This window comes from Aptenodytes forsteri, unplaced genomic scaffold (assembly GCF_000699145.1).
Source record: "Aptenodytes forsteri isolate BGI_AS27 unplaced genomic scaffold, ASM69914v1 Scaffold283, whole genome shotgun sequence".
In the NCBI taxonomy this organism is placed as follows: domain Eukaryota; kingdom Metazoa; phylum Chordata; class Aves; order Sphenisciformes; family Spheniscidae; genus Aptenodytes; species Aptenodytes forsteri.
This window is the reverse complement of record NW_008794167.1, coordinates 16,469-31,074: the sequence shown is the minus strand read 5'-3', so window position 1 is coordinate 31,074 and position 14,606 is coordinate 16,469. Positions and strand designations below refer to the sequence as shown.

At 44.9% G+C, this 14,606-nt stretch overlaps 1 protein-coding gene across 1 annotated transcript in view; it reads left to right on the top strand.

Annotated features, from left to right (window-relative positions):
* Positions 1 to 12,685, top strand: part of SYNDIG1 (synapse differentiation inducing 1) — a 66,968-nt gene extending 54,283 nt beyond the window's left edge. Inside the window, exon 3 of the mRNA XM_009281390.1 lies at positions 12,527 to 12,685. Coding sequence (XP_009279665.1) covers positions 12,527 to 12,685 — 159 coding nt within the window. The remainder of the gene's footprint in view (positions 1 to 12,526) is intronic.
* Positions 12,686 to 14,606: the final 1,921 nt, after the last annotated feature.

Below are 14,606 nucleotides of genomic sequence, written 5' to 3'. Positions count from 1 at the left end.
TCGGGGAACGGTGGCGGGTAGAAAGAGAAGGGACTGAAGTTTGGACCCAGCTTTTTCCCCCTGGGCTCTGTAGGGCCATGCCTGGCACTTCCTACTTGCCCTTGGGAAAGCAGACCATCAGTGGTTTGCAGGAATTGAATTTACGGCTCGCTGCTATTTAGCTATCTTGCAGCTCTATCATCTGCGAGGGCATTCCCGATGCAATCAACAGCAAATCAAGGCTAGGCATTTCCTTGCTGGTACCATACATGCATAACCCATACATGAGGGAAATTTGCAGCTTGTATTATTTTTTTGTGGCCTTTTTAATTGTCTGTCTGCCTGTCCATCTGTCCATCAGCCCTCACTGATAACTTTTCAATCCATTGGCCAATTTTGCTCATCAGGTAAGCAGAACAGTAGGGCTCCCGTAGATGATGAGGTCCATTCGTTGTCCAGATAAGCAGGGGGGGAAGGTGGGGGATGCTTAGCCCATCCCATTCCTCATGCTGGGCAGCTCTCTCCCACCATCCAAGCTGCACAGGCACACAAGCTATCTGGCATTCCTGCAAGGGGGGGTCCCTTCAGGGTTTCCCGCTGTGTGAGATGCACCCTTCTAACAGCAGACCCCAAATTAATTCAGAGTCACTTTCCTCTGGGGGCTCCTAAACGAAGCTCCTTGCCTCCTTTCAAAAACAAAGTCTTTCTTCACAGGGAAGAACAGCCTCCTTCATACTCTGGAAGTTAACTTATTGCAGAGCTGACTGATACAAAAAGCTCTGGGAGTGTAAACTGATTTGCCTCTTAAAGCAATACAATTAAACCAGCAAATATTCTGTGTAGACACTCTCTGAAGCCTTTGCGATTTAGTTAGATTTCTTTCTGATTAATGTTAAAATAAAAGAAGTTTAGTGGCATCGGGATACCTTTCAAAAGCCTGAGTTTGCTGCAGCTTCTGCCTTTCCGTGCAGGATCACCTCACTTCTCCCTCCCTGCCTCCATTTCCCTGTTTTTACATGAAGGTGGTTTGGCTGATGTAAAAATCTGAATAAAAACTGGGCATTATTCTTTAATTTAAATCAAACCAAAGGACCAGAGTGAAGAATGGAGAGGTTGGAGAGACATTGGTTAATGTCAGCAAGTGATCCAGGCTCCGTGCAGCGGTACGCTTTGTCTCTGCTCATCTGCAGCACTCCCCAGCATGAGCAAGGCTAAACTTCCGAGTCTCCTTGATATCAAGCCTTACCGCCTACCTATTCAGATGCAAATCCTCGGCCAATGAGAAGTATGTAAAAGACACAGATATCTCTCCAGAGGATCTTGCAAGCTCAGAAGCGCTGTAATTTTGAGCCCTGTTCTGTAGCCACATTGGATCAACGTGAATCCTTCCAGTGTCTCCAAAGGGCTGAGAACCTGGCCTATTGGCATTGGCAGGAAACTTTCCTTCAGTTTGGCCCCATTCCTGTCCACATGGAAGTTAAAGGCAAACTCCTGATGCTTTATTCAGACCGGACTCTAAGAGGGGTATGTCCCCACTAAAGTTATTCTCCTTGCAAGAGTGCTGCAAGATCACCAGGCTCTTAATTACTTGCTGTTGTCTCCAGTTATAAAGCAAATCCACTAAACTTTCTGACATACTGAAGAGATGGTATCTTAAAACACACACAGCCTGTGACCCTGGTTGCCCCCAGGATTTTTTCTGTTGGATTAAATGTGCTGGGAACCCAAGAAGAGCTTTCTCCCAGCACGTGCTTGTCAGGCATTTTCCTCATATCCCACTCAACACAATCCATGGAGCACCTCGGAGCAGCAGGGTTCTTGCTCCATATTAATCACCCCTCTGGTCACACGGTCCCTTGTGTCTGTCTGCTAAAGCCAGTTGCATCACTTATGTTGCCTCTCCAGGAGAGGAGGAGAAAAGAGCATTAAGGTTTAAAGAGAACAAAGAAGTGATACAAGAAAAAATACATTTTTCGGGTTTTGTTCCCAGTGCTGTGTTTCTTGTGGGCTTCAAGAAAGTAGAAGGAATGGAAAGGGGAGAAAGGGTCTTGTCACATGAAAGAGGTAGTATTCATCATTTGATCTCTGGTGACTTTATGGATGTGCCCGAAGTGCCCTATCAAAAAGTTGAGCTCATTCAAGGTAAACATGCTTCTTGAAGAAAGAGGAGTAAATTACCTCACGTTCACTGTCAGATGGTCCACAGTGCCTGATAACTTCTTACCCTTCTAGTTAACATATCAAATGACAAAATATTTCTCAGAAATAGCTTGGGTTGGGTCTCCTGCCTAGAAAGATGCCACCACAGCATCGGTGGGGATCAGAGGATTGCAGAGTTTGCAGGCTGGTCTGGCAAATGGTACCCCAAGGAACAATCCTTGGGAGACACTTCCATATAACTGATGTGGTACCCACCCCACATGCTGGGAAAAAAGCCTGTCCTAAGGAAGCCAGGCTCTGCCAACAACAGATCAGAAAGAGCTACTCTGAATGTCCTCAAGACATGAAATTGGGAGTAGATAAAGAACAGTGTAACACAAATTACATACAGAAAAATCATGGGTGATTTTGACACAAAGCTGAGAAAGCTACTGATATCAACAAACAAGGGTGAATCTTACCTCAAGAGTTCTTAATCTTACCTCAAAAAGTCATTAATGACCTATTAGATAGGAGATTGTATAATTCACTTAAAACCCAGAGATTTCAACTCAAATAGGGGCACCTGCAGGTGAGAAAATTGAGAGTTCAGAACTGGCGGAACTCATTCTCTGATGAAATCTGTTCCTGTCAGGAGGACAAACCACCCCAGAGACACTTTCAAACCTGCAGTGACTCTGACTCTCTTTCCCCATTCTTGTCCTCCCCCAAGTGTGGCTCGGGGTGCCCAAGGCAGAAACCCCCACCACTTCCCTGTCCCACCACCCCTTTCTTGTCTGTTCCCAGGGCAGGAGGTGGGGGTCCCGGGCTGAGATCCTCTCTGGCAACAGTGGGTAGCTGTTCTTTCTTCTTCTACCCTTTCCTCTGCTGCGTGACTTGTGTTGGAGGGAAGAGAGATCAGGGCCACTGCAGTGAATGTAAAGTACCCACTGACATGGTCTTCCTCCCATCACAAATGAGGAAGAGGACCAGAAGCAGACAGAAGGAACCAGAGCAAAACAAAGACAGGTCACGCCAAATGGCATAGAGCTGGTGCCTCACTATGTTCCTCTTGCTTTGTACTGTGGACATTTTGAATTGCAACGATACCACATAGTGGCCTGCTCATCTACCCCAAGGGATAGCAAATTGGGCCAAAATGATGAGCCCCCAACTTGTAGCTGGGGATTGATGCCACCGCTCCACATGAGACACATACCCACATGGCTTGGTGTGGGGTCATGTGGCCATCCTCATGGACAGAAAAGGTCCCAACTGTGAGGTCTAAGATCCACAACTACCCAGGTTGGGACCACGCACTGCATCTTAATACAAATGGAGTTGGAGGGTCACGGAGCAGTAGGGTTGGATGTGGACAGAGGGAATCCACTCTCTACACCAACCTTGCATAACAAGATAGAGGTAGAAAGATATGAATGCAGCTTTTTCCAAAACCCGTATCTCCAGCAGGTCCTTCAGCAGAGCCCTAACAAAGTCATCACAGGGCTTTAAAAGCCCTGCTTTTGCCTGTGAAAAAGAGAGGCATTTCTCCAGGCATATTTGTGTATGAACAAATCGACAGTTGAATAACACCTTGCACAACTTTGTACAACTGTCAAGTCATCACAAAATCACAGAACGGTTGAGGTTGGAAGTGACCTCTGGAGGTCATCTAGACCATCCTCCCTGCTCAAGCAGGGTCAGGTAGAGCAGGTTGCACAGGACCATGTCCAGTGGAGTTTTGAATATCTCCAAGTATTGAGACTCTGCAGCCTCTTGGTGACCTCTGTTGCTGACCACACACACCAGATGCAATATCAAGAGACTCTGACAGTCCTGAAATGCAGACTCATCTGTGGCACTGTCCAATCAGTCCCAATCCAGATCCTGCGACCAGGGGTAGGGGCACCATGGGCAAAACGTACCTCATGATGTCCCCTGAGCTGAGGGCAACTTCTTGCCGCTCACAAAATGGAATCTGAAAACTAGGAATCACTTCCAGATTTCCCTTCCTGAGTAATGCTCACATTTTAAACTCTGTCTTCAAACAAAGAAGAAACAAACAGCATCTAAATGGGAAAAATAAAGGAGCCCCTTGGGACTGAATTGGTCACTAATAATTAGTTGATAAACTTAAGTGGTACCTAGGTAGCTGCATCCAACCTCTGGGCAGATCATGTATATGTCTATGTGTGTGGACACAAACCCATGTCAGCTGTGTGTAAGTCTGTGTGGGCACATGTCTGTGTGTGTAAACTATGCTTCACCACATGTCACCTTTCCCTTTCTCCTCTTTCATCACAAAACAGCAACATCTGCTGGAGGGCTGGAAGCAAAGTGGAGGGGCGAAATCATCTTCTTTACCATAAACATCCAAATTCCTGTATATGCCAGGAAAACAGAATTGCCCTCATATCGCAGGCTGAGGTCTCATTCTCTCAAGTGCAATCAAGTGAACTGCTGTTGCTGTGGAGCTTGTCTAAAAACATCTCTCTGCATTCTGCTCATTCAGGCCTTTTACGCCTGCTGTTCTCATTATTATGCTCTTGTTTTTCTGAGTGCTGAAATCTCACTTGAACATTTATAGTTTTATCTGCACTTGAATACACAATCAAACGCCACAGGCAGCACCAGCCGGGGGCTGAATCACGTCCTTGTCTACGTCATATTTTCAAATTCCAGCAGAAAACACTGATACCAAAATGATCCAATGGCTCAAACCCAGATGTTATGAAAGTAGATCATGCAGAAGAGGCAGACTCATGCTGGTCTCCATTTACACCCTCTTCTCCCCCTTCACACTCTCTCCTGAGCCTTTCATGGGTTTACAGGAATAAATATTGTTCCCAGTACATCTCCTTCCATCAACACAGCATCATTTAATTCGGTGGCAGTAGAAATCCCTTTACTTGGGCCACTTGTTTTCATCTGCCCCATCACTGTTCAGGAGCTTGGTGGGATTTTGGCCAGGCTGGAAGTTCCTGTGCTGCTGCAGAGTAAAGAAGGTGACGCTCACAAAGAAGGAAATGCCACTTGAAGGGCTTGCGGGAGTAACATTTGGTTAAACTACGCTTGTCCTTGAAGTGCAATACAAGAGACTGCTCCAGACACCGGATGGCCACCAGCCTGTCCTTTTCATTGCCCGCACACAGGTGATGCCTGCCTCCACTGTGATGAGCCTGTTGTTTGTTTCATTGCCTTGCTGAACAGTCATGGTAAGGAAGGGGGTGAGGCAGGTCAGAGGGGCTGCTGACGGGAAGCAGCAAGTGTCTGCTGTAATGCACTCACATTGCACAGTGCTATGCTCTGGCCACTGAGGGCACAAGCCTATTTACTGGAATGAGGATTCATTGTTGAAAGAAATCCTTCAGGGGTAAGTTTTCACGCTGGGTTTTGTTCTGTCACTCTGAGGTGCAGCAGAGCACTTAGGACATCTGGCAAAGCCTCGAGCAAAGCAGCAGCAGCAGCTGCATATGCCAGTTTATCCCCTCTCTGTGTTTTAATGAAACTCTGGTGACATCCCTGTATCATCCTTTTGTCACTGCTACCCAAGTACTCACAGTACCTCAGCATTGCCCCAGGGGAAGTTCCATGTGGGCTAGGCATTTAGTGTCTCAAGGTCCTTATCAGCCATCTCAACTGGATCTCAACACTGCACAGTGAGAGAGCAGGTTATGGTCAAGATCTTATGCTTTTTATCTTCAAAATGCTCGAGGGTGGGATTGATCCCTCACTGAAGGAAAGACATCAACCCCAAGCAAGTTATCTACTCTCTACCCATCAACACTGGAGTGTGGATGGGAATTTCCTGAAGATGATACAGCAATTGGTTTTGGACACTGCAATCTGAAGGCTAGATAAGGCTAGGTTGGATGCCTTCCTTTGAAGAGGAAAAGAAACTTAAACATCAGTAGAGATTAAGTCCAGCATTGAGTGTAGAAGATTTGTGTATCTGTTGAGAAGTGCCTGCATTTCAGGTGACACCTGCTCCCCACTGTTTCCACAGTACGTTCCAGACAGGGAATGGCTGGTTGAGACTCATGTCCATTTCCTGGGCCAACTTCCCAGCAGAAATGATGGAAACCTCCAGAAGAGCTCTTCGGTACCTGAAAGGCAAGTTGCCACAGGCTGAAGTTTCTGTTTTACTAGGGGCATAATGGAATTTGCAAATGCCTGACAGAGCAAAGAACCATTTGTCATTTATTTAGATCACCATTTCTGCCTGTGGAGGTGTTTGATGGGACTCCATAGTCCCTTTGATGCTCTCATCAGGACTGAAAACTCTCCTGCCACATCCCAACCTCTGCGCTGGGTGTCTGCCAGCCCCATGCTTTCCCCTGCTGACTGGCACCTCCCTGCTGTCATTCATGGTTCAGAGGCAAATCCTGAGTTCACCCTTTTCCCATCTGTATGCTTAGCAAAGACCCTGGAGCCTTTTTCTCACCGCCGGTGAAAATAAGTGGTGTGAGCCCGAAGGTGGACGATATTGCCCACAAATTTGAGATCAGCAGAAGTACAAGTTGGGCAAGTTAAAAACCGTAGCCAGGGCTTTGGACTAGAAGAGAGATAGGAGAAGATACGGGAGCAGAAGCATTTTCTGTCTGAGTTACTGCTCATTCTGTGGCATTTTTTTGCATGCCACTTGAAGAAGTAAGACTCAGGGTCTGGCCAGTGGCTGCATGGAGGCTGTGCATCCCTGCTCCCTGCTGCCCATTTCTTCCCATGAAGTGAAAAGAAATCCTCCCATCACCTGACCAAAGGGGACAGGATACACTCTTCTCCTCCTACATGGAGCCATTCCTGCTCTCCAGCCTCAGGGAGATGAGGCAGGATTAATAATTGTGATCAATGTGTTTCTTGTTTGCAGATACAGCATACCATATTTTGTGAGTATGATATATGAGCCACTGTGGAATGCAGCAGAAATTTTTGGCCTTGCAGCTGTGGAGGTGCAGTATTCATCTTCTCTCAGCCTATAAAACATGCAGCCCAGAGACATGATGAATATGTTTTGCAGAAGCTCAAGTGGAAACTCCAGGGAAGTTCCTTGAAAGTGTTTCTAAACAACAAGGCATTCATTTTGTTAGTTAAACAAAGTAAGATAAACCTTCCAGATCTCCTTAACCCTTCTTCCCTCGCCCCTCCTCACTTTCCTGGCTTACTTCCAAAGCCTCTAAAGGGAGGATTGATTGTGGGCTGGTATTTGCTCAAGCCCCTGTTTTCAGCTTTGGAGTACCCAGCCTTCATCACAACCTGTGCCAGTAGCTGGCAAGTTGATAGTCATGTCTAGGCATCCAGAGGGGACAGACCAAAGGAACACCAAGAGGCAGGGGTAGTCCAGTGATACAAACCCTGTGCAAGAAAAGTATCTCATCTTCTGGCTGTGCAGTGAGGGAACTTGCCTGGTGCTATGTGATTAATTATCCCCCACTCATAATTCATCGCGTGTCTTGCACTCGTCCCCTGCTCTGTTTATCAAACCTGTTGGTTTCACTGCTGCCCAAAGACTGTATTAAATTGGTTCATCAATCATCTGGCTGCCAGCCACAGTCTTGCCAGGGAAGGGAAGAAACGAATGGATAGAAGTACCGTAAAACTCCACAGATAACATAATTCTGATTAGGAAAAGTGCTTACTTCTGCAGCCACTTTTAAGCCCATTAGAATAGCTGTTTGTATTCCTTACTACTTAAATTAAGGCACTTAGCTTGAAGAGGCTGTAGTGAATCAAGCCCTTTGTTAGTAGGGCATTTGGATCTTCATTTTTGCACCAGTCCTGGCTGCATTACCCTCAGAGTCAAGCACAAAGGACCAATTAATACCAGCTAAGTATTCAGCACAGTAATATTCATAGCTGGGGCTTTGCTTTTCAGGGGATAGAAGTAACAAAAGCAAATATTGCTTTAGTGAGGCCGGAGCTGAGTCTGCTAAGAGGAGGTCACAGAAATCCATTTCCAGGCTGGGTATGAATGACTGGACAAACGGTGCCTTTGTACCATTTGGCACATCAGCCCCAGGGGCTTGGCAAAGGCCCTGGTGGTGCACGTTACCCCATCCCCACCTCTAATTGAGCAGAAATGCCTGGATGGATGCAGGGCTTTGTCATTTCAGGCCAGGCTTCTGAGTAGACTGGGGTGCCTGTGGCACCCAGGGGTGCACAGAGCATGTCCATTACAGGCACTGTGGGCATCCAGGATGGGCCTGTTTAGTGAAAGTGGAGACCACACCAGTCTAACACATCCTGCCTTGCACTAGTTCTCAGACTAGCACGCCATAAATGTGACCTCATTTTTAACCAAAATTTGGTGGGATATTTTCCTTACTCAATATTTTTATCTGAAATACTTTTTTTTTTTTAAATTAGCTAAAATAGATTTTTTTTCTTTTTCTGAGCAATTTTAACCACAGTGGCATTGTGAAAACATTTATCGTTTGACCCAAAAACGTGTCGGAAAGGAAGGCTGAGTTTGTTTTGATGCCTGAGGTCCCAGTGTTGTGGCTGGCAGCAATTACCAAGAAGGGTCTGCGACAGATACCGCTCTCTGTACTTGCACTTATTTTGGCTCTGGAGACTTGAATCGCTGCATCTGCTTCTCTGTCTGTGGTGTTTGATCATGGGCTTAGATGGCCAGTCCTAAGTAGAGGACTGGACTTGTCTAAGTAGGCAAGTTTTATCTTTCAGCTAGCAGTACCCAAGACACAGACACTGTGAAGACAAGTGAACAGCCTGACCACTGCCTGCATTTAGATGTCTTGGTTTCTTTTCAGGTTTAATGACCATTGTTTTCACCTTTTCTACCACAATAAGGAAAAGGTGGTGAGACTGGGTCTGACTTGGCTCTCTGATCTACATGAGACATTTCTTGTCCTCATTTCCCACGTGGAGTTTGCTAGAGCACAGGCATCCCTGGCGTGGAAACCCGCAAACAGAGTATCACTTCTCCGTGTCAGGCATCAAAGGGTCTGGGTCATAAGCTGTTGGATGGGTACCAAAACCAAGGGAATTCCTCAAAACGCACAGAGATACCAAAGACCTGATCCATGTTTAAAAAAAAGTTCAGGAAAAACTGTGTATTAGTTGCCAGATGCTAACCTATTAAAATTGGCCTCAGTTGCATTTTGTGTAATAACTGTTTTCCAGATCTGTTTAGCTTAAACCTGCATAAATGCTGTAATTTGCATATAGTGACATTGGGGAGTAATGGGATTGTTTTGCTAATTACAAAATAGCAACAAAGAATTTTTTTAGTGGTAAGCAAATTCTTTCAGACTAGTCTTACACCAATGGAGGATGGTTTCTGTGTTGGTGATTTCTCCATCTCAATGGAAACCTTTCTGAATATATTAAAGGAGGAACATAAGGTTGTCCTTCCCATGTGCCCTTACCTATGCACTCTGCATTCAGAATTTGATATAGGAAGGATTTGATTTTGTTAAGTCACAAAGGTTAAACATTATGTTAAAAGAACAAAACCCACTCAGATTAGGTAATTAGTTGAAAACTAGGACTTCTGTGAAAGTGCGTGCCTATTCCCCAAGCAAAATCAAGCTATATCATAATGACAGGAGCTGCAAAATTCAGCGACTCTATGGCAGCATGTGGCTAATACAAGACATCTGGTTTTGGCTGGGCTGAAAATTTTAACGGTAAACTGGATTTTCACCATAGGTGCAATCCTTTCACAAAGGTCAGGGCTGTCCTCAAAGAGCTCATCAAGAAAAAAAGCTGTTCTTTGTGAGCAGGTTTTTCGCTAGGTTGAAGATCCTATCAGAAAAAAGGCTATTAGTGCTCGAGAAATCAGCCCTCTGAATCCCTTTGGGTCACTTAGCGCATCATTTTGGGTAGATCCAACCTCTTTTATTGAGTTCAATCAAGATATACTGTCAGGTTTACAGGTTATTTGACATTTTGGTTAATGGTTTCTTTTCCCTTTGAGTTTCCCATCTATTTTTAAGTGAAAAAATACTGTTTTGAAACTGTACAAAGTTTCATTTAAAAGAGGTCAGCCCAAAATGTTGCAAAATTTTCCATGACATAACATGACATTTCAGAAATGTCAAATTGAAATGTTCCAGCATTTTCAAACTTTCCCTCCATTTTGGGGGTTGAAACTGTTTACCTCAGTTTATTCAAAGGCTCAAATAGCTTCAGTGCTGTGCATTTACCTTCACCTGACAAGTCCGACCTAACTTCTGTGAATACAAGCCTCTCTGTTCGAGCCTTTTATTAAAGCCGTGATGGGTAGCAGATGCTTGAAGAAAATCTTTGAGGAGAGCTGAATGACCAATTCTTTCTAAAGCTTTCTCTGCTTTCCTTGCCAAGACTTTTAAGTGACCCTAAGAAATATTTCCATGATCCCCAAAGCCCCTGGCATTCTTCTGGAAAGGGGTCTTCTTTTGAGTGTTTGGAGGTCCCAGACAAGAAGCTCATGAAATCCCTGGTCACCCTGCTGAGAGGTCTGGCCGGACATCCTTTGCAAAGTGAGTAGGATGCCTTCCCCATCTAAGCTAAAGGACATGACACTAGGTGTAAACCTGTGAGTTGTTTATATGTTGCTGTTTTGAAATTATAATTTTCCTCCAGCCTGCAGCCTAGTCTCTCTCTCTTTTCATATGTATTGTTTGACATTGTTTCTGCCTGAAACATTTATAAGGCATTATGCTTAAAAAATCAGGTTGATGAATGAGAAGAGACAGTTCTCCTAATAAAGTCATTGACAGAAAGGCCAGAAGCCTTTTTTTCAGCGTGGAAGCTTGTCATTTGGCTGCTGTAAATTGCTCTGGGTAACAAGGTAGTAAAAAAAAGACAAAAATAGAGCAACAGATGACACTGAAGCAGAAAGTGTCCCAGCAAATCGAGCATTTGTGGAGAAATACAATTAAAGCATTATGAATTCCTCACTCATTGTAACAAGGGAACAAAGGCTGTCTCAGAACTTACGGAGCTCATATGCTTCTACAAGACCTTTCTTGTAGGTGACAGATCTGTTACTGGCTGTCGGGTGACCCTGCTGATACCACACCACGGTCTATAAAAATGTCGTCCTCCTTCCATCACGCTGCAAGACTGAGACCCACTGAAATGGCATTAGGCGGTCTTGTCAATGGGTAGATCAATCCTGTCCAATTTTAGCTTTCCTTTGCCTGTTTTGAGCAGGGATTTTGCTTTGTCTTGGCTCCTGAGCTCGAAGGTGCCTGGAAGGTGTGTTAGAAGAACAGATACTCGAATACTTCTCAAACTCCAGATGTAGATTTCTGCAGTGGCCATCCCGTTGATGTCAGTGTGACTGTGGGATCATCACAGGAGACAATCCCCACTCAGCTGCGATTCTGCTTTCTGTGTTCATTATTGACAGGTGTACTAATAAGCTGTAACTTTGTGAGGTTCATTGTGCTCAAGCATAAATGCCTTGCATATAACTTTGGGAATGCCAGCTGATCAGGTTGAATTCAAGGCATCTGCTTGGGTACTCAGAGCTACATAGAAGATGTGATACAGTTACCAGAGCTTTGGATTAGTCTTCTGAGCTGCTGGGAACCATAGCAAGAGACACGAAAGCCACTTTAAAACCATCAAAATGGAAACTCCTCCTCCAGCTGACACATCCAGCTGAATGCACCACCCCGAAGAGAGAAGACCATACCTCCAACACCAATGGCCCCACTAAGCATGTGTGTCATCCCTCTGATAATCAAGGGAGCTGCCCTGCTTGTATGCGTAAGTGTTCATCTGAATCAAGGCTGAAAGAGTGTCTGCTGGCTCTGGTTTCCTAGGTGTTTCTCCTGCACTGAAGCTCAGGCCTAAGGTGGATGCAAGGTAACTGGTGGTGTCTCGCCTCTCTGTGGTGGTGAACCTGGGCCAGTCATTCCACCTAGTCAGTATGCTCAAAAACACTGCAATGGAAGGGAAAATTCAGCCCCTCTTGTCCTTGTCCAGGTAAGAACAGATCGACCTTTTCAGATGACTTGGAAGAATGTTTTTGTGCAAGTGGCACGTTTAAAGGGCTTTTCCCTTGTTACCTTTCCCAGCCAGGCTGGAATCCAGCCACCTCACAGAAGCAGAATTGTAGCTGTGTCTGGAGGGGACAGGGCAGACCCTTGGCTCACAGCCCATCTGTCCATGTTCTCAGGGGAGGCTGAGCCATCTCAGGAGTCATCGTGATGCATAGCATTAAATCCTAGGATACGTTTAAGCTTAAAGGCACTTAAAAGTACCACTTGAGATGCCATTGGGTCCATCATCATCCTAATTGTGCAAATAACCTCATTCGACTAAAAAAGTATTTGATTTCCAACCAGTTTACTGTCATACCCCACGATCATGTTTCAGCCAAGAAATGAGCATCACATCTTCATTTCCAGATGAAACAAATAAATATATTGCATTGTTGTTGTTGTATATCTTGCAGACAAACAAAGCAGTAGCCAAGGGGGACTTCCACCATGCAAGCTCCAGCTCCCGGCGAGCACTCTTCCTGGCTGTCCTGTCCATCACAATCGGAACTGGCATCTACGTTGGGGTTGCCGTGGCTCTTATTGCCTATCTGTCCAAAAACAATCACTTATGAGCCTCAGGAAAGGGGGAGAACCAGCCACCTGGCGCCTGCACTGCAGAACTCCCCAGCAGATCAGACTGCATGATTTTCCAAAAGATCAAGAGACAAACAAACACCTTCTGCGGGCAGGTACAGGATAAGATGGGCTTGTGCATTATTGTAGGGTGGGAAGCTGGCTGAGGTGGGGATAGTTCCATCATTTGTGATGCACAAGTCTTGCTTCTCTTCATGAACCCCCATACAAGAAAGAAAGAAGGAGAGAAAGAGAGGAGGAGAGAAATAAAGAGAACCAAAAGATCAAGAGACAAACAAACACCTTCTGCGGGCAGGTACAGGATAAGATGGGCTTGTGCATTATTGTAGGGTGGGAAGCTGGCTGAGGTGGGGATAGTTCCATCATTTGTGATGCACAAGTCTTGCTTCTCTTCATGAACCCCCATACAAGAAAGAAAGAAGGAGAGAAAGAGAGGAGGAGAGAAATAAAGAGAAGAAAGAGGCTGAGGTGGGGATAGTTCCATCATTTGTGATGCACAAGTCTTGCTTCTCTTCATGAACCCCCATACAAGAAAGAAAGAAGGAGAGAAAGAGAGGAGGAGAGAAATAAAGAGAAAAGAAAGAGAGAGAAAGGAAAAAAAAAAAAACACAAGGAAGGCAGTTGGGGGAGGTGTGGAGAGGGGTGTTTTGCCTTTGCCTTCTTTGCAATATGGTGTTTACAAGAAGCTGGCAAACTGAGCTGTTCTCTTAATATCTTCTTGGTCACCTGAACTTTGCAGCCAGCATGAGCTTGTGCTTAGTTTGCTTGTTAAGCACGGCACTGAGATCTGGGAAAGCATGGACAGTGGCTGGTTCTCTGAAAGAGCAATATAACAACAGGAGGAAGAATATGTTTTCTTTTTTTTGAATGCAGGACTCATTTGCCTAAGAGTGAAGCAGAGACCTCAGCGTAGAATGGTATTGCCTACTCTTCTTGTGTGGGTAGGTTTCCGTGGAAGGAGAAAAGGAAATAAAAAATATTTTTTCTTTCCTATCCTTGTTTTTGGATTAAGATGTGGCCCACAGGCCCACCCAATGCAGAACAGCTGAGGTGACTGCATGACATAGCTCTGCAGACTGAGCGTGAGGTCAAAGTAGCATGGGATCCGATGTAAAATGAATTCCTCCATCCAGTCACATTGTGATAATGGCACATTCCTGTGGCATATTGCTCATCTGGGTTGCTCCGCCTTACTGTGGAGACCTGCACAGCAGTCAATGCAAGAAACCTGGGGGAAAAAATGCAAACTGAAATACTAATCAATTTTAAATTAAAAATCATGGTAAAGCATGGGAATTAACCAGGGGAAGGAACGCTTCATACATTTCTGAGGTACTGCTCATACACAGAGCAGTGAAGGAGACCACTCAGATTACAAGCTCACAGCTCATCCATGGACCAGGGACACAGCATAGCCATGGAGAGACAAGCATGTCCCTTGATAAGCAGTGCAATGGTACATTGTAAGGGAATTGAGCATTGTCCTTACTTCACTGACTGAAATAATACATTTCTTTTCTTCTTTACTCCTTCCCCACAGTCACCCTTTTATTTTTTTGTCTTACAGATGTACCATTTCATCCCACTAAGGGTGTATCAGCATATATATATGTATCTACATATATATATATACAGAGAGAGAGAGAAACTGATCAAAACAATAAGCATTTTATTATTCACTACCTTGTGTTTTATAAACATAATGTCATCAAAGACCTTTTTTTCCAACTCTGTATTGTGTGTCAGCTTTGCTCCGGGACAATTTTTTTCTTCTGTTTTGGGGTTGGCGCTATTCTGGTTTTAACTTGAGTTTTTTTATTTTAGGGGGGAGGAGGATAAACACATCCAAAACTATTTTTCTGCTAGTTATACAGTTTATTAAAACACATGGTATACAGC